The 13235-nt window shown below is 38.5% G+C and overlaps 1 protein-coding gene across 1 annotated transcript; it reads left to right on the top strand.

The window, feature by feature from the left end:
- Nucleotides 1-945: 945 nt before the first annotated feature.
- Nucleotides 946-12795, top strand: HNRNPU (heterogeneous nuclear ribonucleoprotein U). The gene is made up of 14 exons (XM_083349908.1): nt 946-1791; nt 2415-2526; nt 2611-2684; nt 4693-4832; nt 5335-5434; nt 6307-6419; nt 6977-7240; nt 7421-7540; nt 8061-8189; nt 8493-8661; nt 9117-9362; nt 9888-10093; nt 10859-10930; nt 11056-12795. Exons 1-14 carry the CDS (start codon nt 1089-1091, stop codon nt 11107-11109), a joined length of 2502 nt encoding a protein of 833 aa, XP_083206034.1. The 5' UTR covers nt 946-1088; the 3' UTR covers nt 11110-12795.
- Nucleotides 12796-13235: the final 440 nt, after the last annotated feature.

The raw sequence follows: 13235 nt of genomic DNA, 5'->3' as shown, positions 1-13235 counted from the left end.
TGGAAATTGAACAATTTTTAATAAGATGCCACGGACAAAGGTGGAATTCAGGGTGCTTTTTTTCCTTTTAGCGTATGTGCACATGCGCAGCTTCTAATCTAAGTCATTACAATATATGGCAACCAATACAATCCTCGGTCCTATTATATTTCCATTTTCTGTCTACATACTTTTTAATGTAGTCATAAATGATAACTTTCCTGTAAAATTCAAGGTGCTGGTGATGACCTATAAAGCCCTAAATGGCTTGGGTCCGGGATATTTAAGGGAACACCTGCTGCCAGCATCAAGTTCCCTTCGTCCAGTGCGCTCACAGAAGGAGGGTCTTCTCAGGGTGCCGCCGATGCCGGCGGATAACACCCAGGGGTAGAGCCTTTTCTGCGGGAGCGCCTGCCCTCTGGAACCAGCTGCCCGTGGAGCTCAGAACTGCCCCTGACCTCCGTTCATTCCGCCGAGACCTGAACTCTTGGCTCTTTGAGCTCTCTGACCCAGGCTGAGAATTTTAACTGGGGTTTTATTTTCAGGGATAATTTAATCTTTTATTTGTCTTCTAACTTGTATTTTGTATTGATGTGATTTTAAAATGCCCTGTAAACCGCCCTGAGTCCTCCGGGAAAGGGCGGTATATAAATCTAATAAAATAAAATAAATAAAAAATTGCAACTTGTGCCCAAAACAACCTAAAACCTACCATTTGCTAGAAAAAAAACCATAAGCAATATTCTGTCTCTAATTCAGTCAGGTATGTTTTTGGAGGGAAGGCACAGGGCCTGGCATCAAGCGAGTCTGTTTAGCCCGTGATGTGGAAGATCGGCCCGCCCAAGACTTATAGCCGGATTCCGCCAGAGAGGAGAGCTAAGGTGGTGGGGCAAGGTGGGCGAGGCTATATAGGAGGCGCGCGGCGGGGGCGGGGAAAACGTTGCGTTACGTGCTCGAGCCCGTGAGTCGCGCTCCTCGTTCCTGCCTCGCGAGCCTCGGTGAAAGGATTTGGCGCCAGGCGGGTCTCTTTCTGCAGCTGCCGCAGCCATACGAGCCAGCCGCCCACGCCCAGACCGCATCGATTCCCTGCCGCCGTCGCCGCTGCCGCCATGAGCTGCTCGCCGGTGAACGTGAAAAAGTTGAAGGTTTCTGAGCTCAAGGAGGAGCTGAAGAAGCGGCGCCTCTCCGACAAGGGCCTCAAGGCCGATCTCATGGAACGGCTCCAAGCCGCGCTCGACCAAGAGGAGACCGGTGGAGGGGGCTTAGCCGGCACCGAGCCCGGCAATGGCAACATCGAGGAGTTGGGGGAAGCCGCTCCGGGCAGCGGAGGTGCCCAGGAGCAATTGGGGATGGCTTCGGGAGGCGGAGGCCCCGACCAGGCCGCGGCCTGCGACGACGATGAGGAGGCGGAGTTCGGCGGCTGCCAGGGGGAGGAGGAGGAGGAGGAAGAAGGCATGGAGCTGGGCGAAGAGAACGGCGAGGGGGTGACCGCCGGTGAAGAAGAGGCGGCCGACGATCTAGAAGACGACGAGAATGGCGACGACCAAGGCTTTCAGGAGGGGGAAGATGAGGAGGAAGAGGCCGCCGCCGCCGCCCCGTCCACCACTAGCAGCAGCGGGAACGCCAACGGCCATGGCGCCGTGGGGAAAGAATCGTCTGGCAAGGGCGCCGTCGCTCCCGAGGCTTCGGCTTCGACTCCGACTCCAACTCCTGCGTCCTCGGGTCAGCCCAGCGCCAAGCAGCTTTCGCCCACCCAGCAGCCGCAGCAGCAGCAGCAGCAGCAAAAGCCTGGCGGGCCCGCTCGCCCTGCGGGTGAGTACTTCGCGGAGCCCAGATGGGCGGAGGCGGTTGGTGGCTTCTTCGCGGGGTCGGGGAGCGCCGCCATCTTCTTTTTCTTTCGGCGGCCGCGGCAACTCGTCCTTCGGGGATTTCCAGGCCTCGCGCGCCGCGTGTTTCGGAGGGGGGAGGGGCGCTTGCGCCATTTCGCGAGAGCAATGAGGAAGGGGCGCGGGGGAAGGGCGGCGCAGAGGAGCCGCTGGGGCGCGCTGTGGAACGCGCGGGGGAGCGTTTGGGCGCCTCTGCGTCATATCCGCTCGTGAGGCGCTGAGGCCTCTTCGAGTTCAAACGCGAACTGCGATGGAGGCGGGCGAGTCCTTTTCTTCCGATGGAGGCCTCTCGCAGCGGCTTGTTTCTTTGGGTGAGGGTTACGAGTCTCTTTGGAGCCGTCTTCAAATTCAGTGAGCGGAAATGATGCCTGAAGCCACGAAATGGCCGGCTACTTGTGGAAATAAAACGGAAAGCGGTGGATGAATATAGCGACGGATTGTTGCTTAGTCAGCTGCAGGGCGTATCGTTTCCAGAGCAGGGTTTTTGTCCCTTTGCATTTTACTATGTTGTTTCTAACGTACTTTATTTTTTCCTCTAAAATTTCCAAGGAGAAACTAAATCTGAACAAAAACCTGGTGAGAAAAAAAGGGGAGTGAAAAGACCACGGGAAGACCATGGACGAGGCTATTTTGAGTATATTGAAGAAAACAAATATAGCAGGTAATAAGTGGTATTTAGTTTTTTTAATGAAATACTTAAATGTTTTCCGATAGATGAATTCAAGTGCCTTTTTTAATTGATCAGGGCCAAATCACCACAGCCACCTGTTGAAGAAGAGGATGAACACTTTGATGACACAGTGGTTTGTCTTGATACTTGTAAGTAAAAAAAAAGTGTGCTGGTCTCTTAAAAAGTACTTCTTGGGTAAGACTTTGAGGATCTACTTATGCTTAATACCACACCTGAGGTACAATTTCTGCTTTTATTTGAATTGATTGTTCAATATCCATCACTATCATAATTTATCAAGATTGTTTAGAAATATGCTAATGATGAAAAGCCAAATGAGAAAGTGGTACAACATACACGGGTATAGATTGAGTGTATTTTGTACCTAAGCCTAACTTTTATCTTTTAAAATTAACTCTGCAGGCATATTCTAGTTATTGTTATAGAGACATCATAACAAATAATCCCACGAAAGCCAATATGATACAACATACTAATTACTGATGAATTTTTAAAATAACATCTTCCACAAAAAGCTAGCGGAATTTTATATTGTGGATACCACTTTCAGAGCTGTAATAAATTATTATTAAATGCTGGAATGAGGCACATAAGCTTGCATTGGTAAATATTACAAACTGATAGAAACCAGTTTATAAATGCTTGTCTATACCAAGTTTACAGTAAATCAGATTTTTCTTTGCTGCAGGTTGGTTCAGTTTTGTCATGCTGTGTTGCCCATGAACGGTTTAACTGATGAGTGATTATATTAAAGCTCTTTTTTTTAAAAAAAAGAAAAGTATACCTAATACATGAAGCATGACTATTGGAGAAGAAAACTATTCTCTTTTACAAAAGAGCCTATCACTTGCATGTTCACTGTAGTTTTGAATGAACTGTGAGCTTGATTTTGGGATAGAGAGCGACTAGATCATGGAGATTTAGTTCTGAATAAGTTTATTAAGTCCTGTTAAGGGGTCAAACTTAGGTTTGTCATTAAAGGCAAAAAAATCTGAATACTGTAATATAAAATTATGCTGCTTTTGAGTGAAATGCAGTAGTATCTGCCAGAAGAAATTGAAATTGATGGAAAATATTTTTCTTTGTACCCATCTATAAATCTAGAGGTACATCACAAGCTGGAAATGATATAGAAATTTTTGGAAATACGGGAAGAAAATAGGAAGTACCTTAATATGATGCTTACTGTAATGATATTGGATACTGTCATGCAATATGAATAGGTTAATGTAAAAACCAGGTTATCAAAAATTCTAAGTTATCTCTGAAACCTAGTTTTAGCTATTGCATATGGCTTGTATCTGTAATATGGTATTAGGTTAACATTAGTTTGGGAAGTTTAATTATTTGGTGTTCTTTGTTAAAAAGCTTTTAAAGCACCATTGAAAATTGCTTAACCTGATACCCGTTATCTTGAAAACCATCTTGAATTTTAGACATAGCAAAGCATACCCCAAATGAAGGTTCAGCAAAATTTTGGCATTTATTTTGCTACTAGTATTGTGTCCACAATCCTATGCTAGATACATGTTGGTGAACACACAGAAGGAAACTAAGCAAGTTAGGTAACGGACTAAAGCAAATTATGTGGTTACTGCAACCTAATTGAAATTGTTTGCATAGTTATCTGGGTATTGATCTGGGATACTCACAGAACTCAAAATCTGATTCATGGAGCATTAAAAGCTCTTGGTCAAAGGTAACTTTGTAAATAAAGGATATGAAATAATTGATATAAGGGCAACTTGAACGTTGACATTCTGTGAGTTGTTAAAAAAAGAGTTTGGAAATTTTTTATAAGTCATCCAATCATCAGGTAATGGGTAGATTTTCTATCCACATTTGTTTAATTGCATGATAATCACACCTTATACCTAAGCTGCATGTAGAAAATTTTAATTCTGGAGTCAATTTAAGTATCCTATACATAGATCTTGCGACTTTGTTTTGTAGCTTTTGTTTTTGTTTGGGATGAATTCATTTGCAAATACACCCATGGTAATTCAGAAATACATGCAAGTTGTTTTTAAATCAAAATAATGTGAACCACATTTTTTTAAAGATGCTCATTTTTATATTATAACGTACTACAACAGATTTCAACTATATCCCACCTCCCCCCTTTTTTTGAGACAGATAACTGTGACCTACACTTTAAAATTTCAAGAGATCGTTTTAGTGCTTCTTCATTAACTATGGAAAGTTTTGCCTTTCTGTGGGCTGGAGGACGAGCCTCCTATGGAGTTTCGAAAGGAAAAGTCTGTTTTGAGATGAAAGTAAGTGAAAATAATAGTGGTCTTAGGTCCTCATTGATGTTGATAGTGTTTTTGCTGAATCACAACTTGTAAAGGCAAAGAAGATACTTTGTTGGTATCTGAAGGTATTATGAATATGTACCAGGTTTAATTAAAAATAACTTTAATACTTAGAGTATAATGCTCCCTTTGCTTTTAAAGAAAAAGCTAACCAGGAAAGAATTGTTGGTTCTTGGGAAAAATGTAGATATTGTATATTAATCCTAAACAGTTTATTAAAATAAAATACAGAGTTCTATCTATGTAACCAAAATAGCATCATCTACACACAAGAAGAAATATGTCTTTGGGTTTAGGTTTGCAAAAATAGCAAGAAAATGTCCATGTTCGTATACATATTATAGCATGAAAAGTGGAGAGGAAAGATGGGTGTGTCGCAGAAATTCTGAAGAGAAATTCCTGGTTTTGTAATATATTTTTAGCCTACTTTTGTCAAAACTAAATTCTATTTTCTGTGGGATAGGTAACTGAAAAAATTCCTGTTAAGCATCTGTATACAAAAGACATTGACATACATGAAGTAAGAGTTGGCTGGTCACTAAACACAAGTGGGATGCTGCTTGGTAAGATTTTTTTTCTGCCATTCTGAGATGAGAGAGGAAAAACTGTTCAATTTTTTTAAAACTTTGGTTAATTATAGCCTGTTTAGATTTAGCTAAATTTGTTATATATATAAATAAAATGTAATTAAGCGTACATATAACAGTAGGCCAGTTAGGTATCTCTTGTCCTTCTTCCCCCATCTCCCATTCTTAGCTAAACATTTTATCCTTTGGTTCTCTTAATAATGGGAAGATAAAACAGCTTGTATGTGATTTATATTTTATATACGTGCTAGGGTATACAAAACATTTGTCTTGAATTGTTTTAGTTGCATTGGTGTTATCAAAGTTGAAACATTCATGGATATGATTTGCTTCTGAAACTGAATTTTGTATTCACAAGTCAAATTGAATAGTTTTGTGTTAAACGTCCAAGCCACACAGTGCAGTGATTAAAATGTAAGAAATCAATACATGTTACCAAAAAAACTTGTTTTTACTTTTGGAAGTTCTTAGAATTAGAATAAGTGTAGCTCCTTCCTCTATGTAGGGTAATACTGGAAAGAATTCTCATGTCAAAGAAAGTAATAAATAACTTTTAGAAGCATCACTCATTTTTGTTGTTTAGCTGTGCTCTCTCTTACCTGCTTTACCCCATTTACGATAATAGGTTTACTTGACCTAATAATTTTTCAGAGGTTGGCATAGAGTGATAAAATCTCATTGGATAAACAACAGTGGAATTTGTTCCATTGGCATAGGCATTTTAACATCCCTCCCAAAGAACTACAGCTGTTTTTCTCCAATATGTAATTTGCCTTGTGCCATTAGTAGTACGTTTTTGTGTTTTCTACAGTTTGAAAGCCTCATCTGTAATTGTTCACATTTATTAGGTGAGGAGGAATTCTCTTATGGATACTCATTAAAAGGGATAAAAACCTGCAATTGTGAGATTGAAGATTTTGGTGAGAAATTTGATGAAAATGATGTGATCGGATGCTTTGCTGTAAGTTTTTATTTGGGTTGTAAATATTCCATTTTTGCTGTTATGTGTTAGTGTAATTTTTAATAATTGAACAACTAACTTGGTAACTTTATTGCAATAATGAGAATTTTCTGGAAAATTTGGGAATGTTCCCTTTAAGACTGCTGAATTTTCTCCTGTACCATATCATTTCAGAGACTTTCCAAAAATAAATCCTCTGAACTGGAAGTTATTTGAGATGTTCAAGAGATAAATATTAAAGTAATATATTTCATCTGGAACCTCATGTCTTAACTCCTTTTTGGAGAGTTACTTAATAGCACTGAACTTCTTTGAAACAGGATAGTCAGGGAGGAGGTTTAGCATTTGTCTAAAAGTGAACCAAAACACTTAATGAGGTCAGAACATTTCTCGGACTCATTGTTTCTCTAGTTTTGTTGCAGCTTAGCTTGACTTTCACTCTAAAATTTACTGTTAAATCTTAACTAGTAATCTGTTTAGATTTAGGGATTCTTTCTGATATCTTAAACTACTGAGGAATTGCCATTATGTTAATAAAGTATTTTTTGTTATGACAGAATTTTGATGGTGATGAGGTGGAACTCTCTTACTCAAAGAATGGGCAGGACCTTGGAATTGCTTTCAAGATCCCTAAAGAAGTTCTTTCTGAACGGCCCATTTTCCCACATGTCCTCTGCCATAACTGTGCAGTGGAATTCAACTTTGGCCAGAAGGATGAGCCTTATTTTCCCATACCAGAGGGGTATACGTTCATCCAAAATGTTAATCTGGAAGATAGAGTTAGAGGACCCAAAGGACCTGAACATAAGAAAGACTGTGAAGTAAGTAATAGCCCATTTTTGAATTAATATAAAAGCTTATTATTTTCAGAAAGGATTATTTTTTATGGTACCTATGTCCTGCAATGCTGAAAGCTCATAGTACAAGTCAAACACTTGGTAGATAATGAAGTGTTTTATTTTGAGGCCTTATAATTAAAATCATGACTAAATTTTCGTCAGGTGGTCATGATGATTGGTTTGCCTGGGGCTGGGAAGACTACATGGGTCACCAAACATTCAACAGAAAATCCTGGAAAGTACAACATCCTTGGAACAAATACTATTATGGACAAAATGATGGTAAGGTATTACTGTACTAATTTATTGCACAATTTTTAAATATAGCAACTTAAATTGTAAATTGGCAGTGGAATTACAGGTCATTTAGTTGATTAGTCTTATCAGTTGTAGTGTGCTTTCTATTGAGGATGTGACATTATGGAAAGGGCCAAGGACAGTTCAAGTGAGTTGGGAATTCATTACATTGATCACCATATTTGGAAATGTGGCTGTTAATGTTTTTTCAGATTCTTGATTGACAGATACTATTAAAACTATCCTGGCTGTTCACATGAAGCAGTTCTTTTTGATATTTCTTTAACATTCCAATAATCAGTATTCTGATTTTGCAAGATGTTGCAACTGGCTAATCAAGTTGACACTTTGAAAATAAATTGGGATAGCATGTTTAATTCTTAAGATTTGGTGTGTGAAAGGATAAAGTGGCTTTATTTTAGAAATTTTAATTTATTAAGCTTAAAACATAATAAAGTAAACTTAAAATCAGTTATGCTAATATATGCTACTTTGATTTTTATAGGTTGCAGGTTTTAAGCGGCAAATGGCTGACACTGGAAAACTTAACACGTTGCTTCAAAGAGCACCTCAGTGTCTTGGCAAATTTATTGAAATTGCTGCTCGTAAGAAACGGAACTTTATTCTGGATCAGGTATGGGGGCGAGAATTCTTTATGTTACTAAGACAAATAAGCTGCAGTTTAAGGGGCATAGAGTCTAAACTTCAGTGGGAAATAAGTGTTTGAGGCATAAAGTTGAAATTACAGCAATTGTGCTCAAAGTACAGTTAAAATCGGGGAAAATGGTTACCCTAGAGTCTAGGCCTAACGTACATAACTTCCTTCTACTTGTAAACTTCATTGCGTTATACATGTGGAGGTGAAATCTAAGCACACTAATTTAACTTCGCTCTAACAATGACAGCTACGTGTAGTAAGTTACTGCATTTTTTTCAGACAAATGTGTCTGCAGCTGCGCAGAGGAGAAAAATGTGCCTGTTTGCAGGCTTCCAGCGCAAAGCAGTTGTTGTTTGCCCAAAAGATGAAGACTACAAGCAAAGAACACAAAAGAAGGCAGAGGTGGAGGGAAAAGATCTTCCAGAGCATGCAGTGCTCAAAATGAAAGGCATGGAACATAATCTATACTGTGTTCTAGGATGTTGAGTATCTGTTTAAAGGAGTAATGTAAAATCTATAAAGATTCAAAATTTCTTTGCCTTAAACAATTAATGCCTCTTTAAAAAAAACTGGAAGACTTCTGTAACTTTGTTAAGACAACACTATATTGTGTTCCCTCTGCTGCAGTCCTTAACACTATTCAGTCATGATATGCTTCATGCAGATGCACAAAGCTGTCTTGGCATTAAAGTGCCCTAGAAAACGAAGCTGAACATGTTTAGTGGGCATGTATTCCCAGTTCAACCTTATAGGGAGAATGTGTCAAGTGTTCAAGAATCTTGCTTTTAGCATCTTGAGTGAAGATTACCTGTCTTATATTCCTTTTATATAGGAGGGGAACTTTGGCTTGTTCTGATGGTTTCAGAAATAAATACTGAATATTGAGGGCTCTCTGTCTTATAGGAAATTTTACTCTGCCAGAGGTGTCAGAATGTTTTGATGAAATAATCTACGTAGAGTTGCAAAAAGATGAAGCCCAAAAACTTCTGGAGCAGTACAAAGAAGAAAGCAAGAAGGCCCTTCCTCCAGAAAAAAAGCAGAATACTGGTTCAAAGAAAAGTAATAAAAAGAGTGGTAAAAACCAGTTTAACAGAGGTGGACAGAGAGGACGTGGTGGATTTAACATGCGTGGCAACTTCAGAGGAGGAGGTAGACAGTAGTGCAATTTGTCCTATGTTCCATATATTGTAGGAATCTTAAATGCCTGATCCTAAAGAAGAGAAAAGCTATGAAGGGTTTACAGCTACCTATATCTACTTCCAGAAAGTTCTCAGGCTCAGACACAAGGCAGTATCAGTATTTGTAAAGTAGGATAATGACTGCTATACAGCTGTTGAGTATCCCTTTTGTAGAGATTGTCTTGATTCATGGTTAATATGAAAGTGACAGATGGTGGCTGAAAAAGTTGGGACTTGTCACTTCCTTTCATTACAGTAATTCTTAAAGGAACTCTGTTTGGGGTCCTGCAGAGGTTTGCCAGTTGAGGTTTTGGATTCTAGCTGCAAGGTTTTCATGTTGTAGTTTTTCCATATGGCATATCTGGGTGTTGGGCAGAGGCTAACCAATGAAGAATAGCAGTTGCTTGTAGTTGTGTATGCCTTTCTGGGGTAATAGTTGTTTTTTTTTTTAAAAAAAAAAAGACATAGTATGAGTAGCATTTTTTTTCCTTCACAGTCCCTGGAAATCGTGGCGGCTATAACAGGAGAGGTGGCAATATGCCCCAGCGTGGAGGTGGTGGTGGCGGCAGTGGTGGAGCCATAGGCTATCCATATCCTCGTGGTCCTGTCTTCCCAGTAAGAGGAGGAGGTGGAGGTGGAGGCTATTCAAACAGAGGAAATTATAACAGAGGTGGAATGCCCAACAGAGGGAACTATAATCAGGTAAATGTGTTGTTAAAACCAAGAAGATGGTCTTATTTTCTTAAATAATTTGCTTTCAGTAATCTACCTTTAATTAAAAGTAGAATGTAGCTCTGATAACTAAACTTGAATGAGCCTGTTGCTAACAGTATGTCTAAAGTTGTTCCAGTCACTTTTACTTTGAATCAGGGTTTTTTTCCTTACATGCGTTATCCGATTCCAGTGATCTCTAATCAAAGGATGATATCCTAATAATGATATCATTATTTGTAATGCCATTTTGTGTACAAGACTCCAAATGGTTAAGATTATAAAGACATAAACATAACATCACAAATCACATTTAGTGTTAATACAAATGTGCAATCAGTTGGTTCCCCAATCCCTACATTTCCCCCCCCCCCCCAAATAATGGTTAAGCTAAATGAATCTATTCCTAAACTGTTACTTGTAGGTTGACTCAGTATTTGTTTTATAAAATAGTACATTTTAATCTAGAATTCTCACCTCTTTTGTATTTAGTGCAGTATCACATAAGTATAATCACAGCTATTAACCTGAACAAAGCTTTTAGGCTTCTTTCTAAATGGTTCATGGCTCTTGTGTTTGATAAGAAATATACTACGGTGTATTGGAGACATGCTCTTAGTAATAAGTTTAGTATTTTCTTAATAGAATTTATATCCAGCTGGAATACAAAACCTATTTTTCTCAACTACTTGATTGGATTGAGGGGTTAGTGTTCAACAGATAACCCAGTTTAAACCATTTCTTGTTTTGCTGTAGAATTTCAGAGGAAGGGGAAACAATCGTGGCTACAAAAATCAATCTCAGGGTTACAACCAGTGGCAGCAGGGTGTAAGTGTGCTTCTCAATTTTAAATAAAACATAATTTGTAAATACCTCATTCTTTTTATAAGACTCATAAGTAAACCATAAACTTAAATTTGATATCACATTGTGTTCTCTTTGTTCTTTTGCAGCAATTCTGGGGTCAGAAGCCATGGAGTCAGCATTACCACCAAGGATATTATTGAATTCCCAAATAAAAATGAACTGATCCATATTTCTTCAAAACCTTCACAAGAAATCGACTGTTTTCTTTAGTAGGCTAACTTTTTAAACATTCCACAAGAGGAAGTGCCTGCAGGTTCCTTTTTTAGAAGCTTTGTGGGTTTTGGTTTTTGGTTTTCTTTTTTCTTTTTGTACATTTTTAATTGCAGTTTTAAAGTGAATCTTAAAAAGAACCTCAGCATTGTGCACGATAAGCGAATGTGTCAGTATTTCAGGGTTCTTACATTTTATCTGTAAAATGTGATTTTTTTTTACCACAACAAAAGTAAAATGTTGCTTTGTATCTGGTGTCCTCTGATTAAAGATTTTTTTTTCTCCCCTCCCCTCAATTTCTAGGAAACAGTCGTGAGTCATCAAAACAGAATATTTAGCAACCAGGCTATTTTGTGCCTCCCCTCCCCAAATAACACAATGTAAATAATCATTACACTCCATCTTCCACTCCATTCTCTACACAGTTTTTAGGTATGGAAGAGGGAAGAAAAATCAAATCAGTCTTTTGGCAATAAAGGGATATTCCTGTTGTTGTTGTTTTTAATCTGGCAATGTTTTTTGAAGAAGTAAAACAAACCTTAAAGCTAAATAGTGAAGGTGGAGTGCACATCTAATCTGGTTGCATTTCTCTGTAGAGGCTCAACTTGTGAAGGTACACACCATCAACAACTTTTTCCATTGTTCTGCATTTTGATTCTGAAAAAGCTGGCTCTGCCCATTTCTTATTAAACAAACTTGTTGTAAATCCAGTTGTCTAATGGGATCTATATGAAGTTAGCTGTGTGTCTGTAACCCTTTCCCCACAAAACTGTATTTAGTGTGCTTGTAGTAGTATACTCCACCATTTTGTAAACAAATGAACTTGTGATTCACCCATTTTATATCTAATTTTTAATCATGTTAGTTTTCAGATGGGTGTGTCTCCTTAGCCTGCTGATTTACTTTAAAGAAAGTGGGTGGAGAAATTAACTTTAGCCGTTTGTTTGCAATAAAATAAAATCATTTTACTCTTACTCTGGGATTCTCACCACATTAGTCTAAAATCCCTTTAATGAAACAGTTAGCTTCAATGTTCAAAGTAATCTGATTTCTGAGAAGGCTCAAAATGTATGCTCGCCACATCCTATGACATGGGAGAGAATCCTACGCAAATTGTCATTTTAATAGAAGATATGGAAATATGCCTGTTCATTATTTTTACAGTTTGAATTTCTGTGATGCAAGTTATTACACTAAAGCTGATTATGGCTTTCTTATGTCCGCTAACAGTGCTTAAACTCCTAATTTCATTATCAGAATTTTGCAGAACTGTGACTAGTTTAATACAGATAAAATTAGTTGCAGAGAGGAATTGCTTTGGGGGGATTGGTACAGGCAAATAATGCAAAATTGAGTTTAGCAGGAGTAAATGAAAGTGGACATTTTTATGCATTTTATCGTGAATTCCATTAAGTTGGCAATCATGGTTTGCATGTACTATGTTCAGCATTTCTAGTTTTTGGGAAACATGTTATCCATAGACTTTAATATCTTTCAGCAAAATACTATGTCCTTTAAAACAAGTAATAGAAAATTTATTTTGATTGAAAAAAAGATTTGTTTCCCAGAATGCACTTGGCCTTAATAAATTTTAGGCACGCCTGAGAATCATCTCTCCCTAATTTATTTGTTGTATTTTGTGCCTTTCCCTTCTAATTCCTCTCCCCTTCATATTTGGGCTAAGAAAGATTTTGGGATGCTTTGGATGGATTTTTGGGAGCTTAGTGCATGCATTCTGTTCAGACTTAGCAGCATTATTCCTACAATATTTACTAACATGAACAAATTATTCCTAGATACGTTTTCTAGAAAACTACTCAATGAAGCAATCTGCATTCATGAGGGTTTGCAGTGTGATACCCGTGGACATGTTAATATCAAAATTGCTTTTCTGTAAAGAAAACACCTTTTTCTGAAGGGATGTTTGGTCCTAGAAAAGTCCCTTTGAGAAAGTAGAAAACATTTGGGAAACTACTTTGGTTTTTGAAAATAAATTTTGGGACAGCTATTATGTGTACACACTACATAATTTCACAATTCTCTTTGCTTTGGCTCG

Source organism: Vipera ursinii, assembly GCF_947247035.1.
Source record: "Vipera ursinii genome assembly, chromosome: 1".
Taxonomy (NCBI): domain Eukaryota; kingdom Metazoa; phylum Chordata; class Lepidosauria; order Squamata; family Viperidae; genus Vipera; species Vipera ursinii.
The sequence above is the reverse complement of the archived record's forward strand: the minus strand, read 5'-3'. Positions and strand labels throughout refer to the sequence as shown.

Coding starts and splice junctions, on each gene's coding strand:
- HNRNPU (XM_083349908.1), top strand. CDS start 1,089: ATGAGCTGCTCGCCGGTGAACGTGAAAAAGTTGAAGGTTTCTGAGCTC. Junction 1,792..2,414: donor CGGGCCCGCTCGCCCTGCGG/GTGAGTACTTCG, acceptor AAAATTTCCAAG/GAGAAACTAAATCTGAACAA. Junction 4,833..5,334: donor AAGTCTGTTTTGAGATGAAA/GTAAGTGAAAAT, acceptor TCTGTGGGATAG/GTAACTGAAAAAATTCCTGT.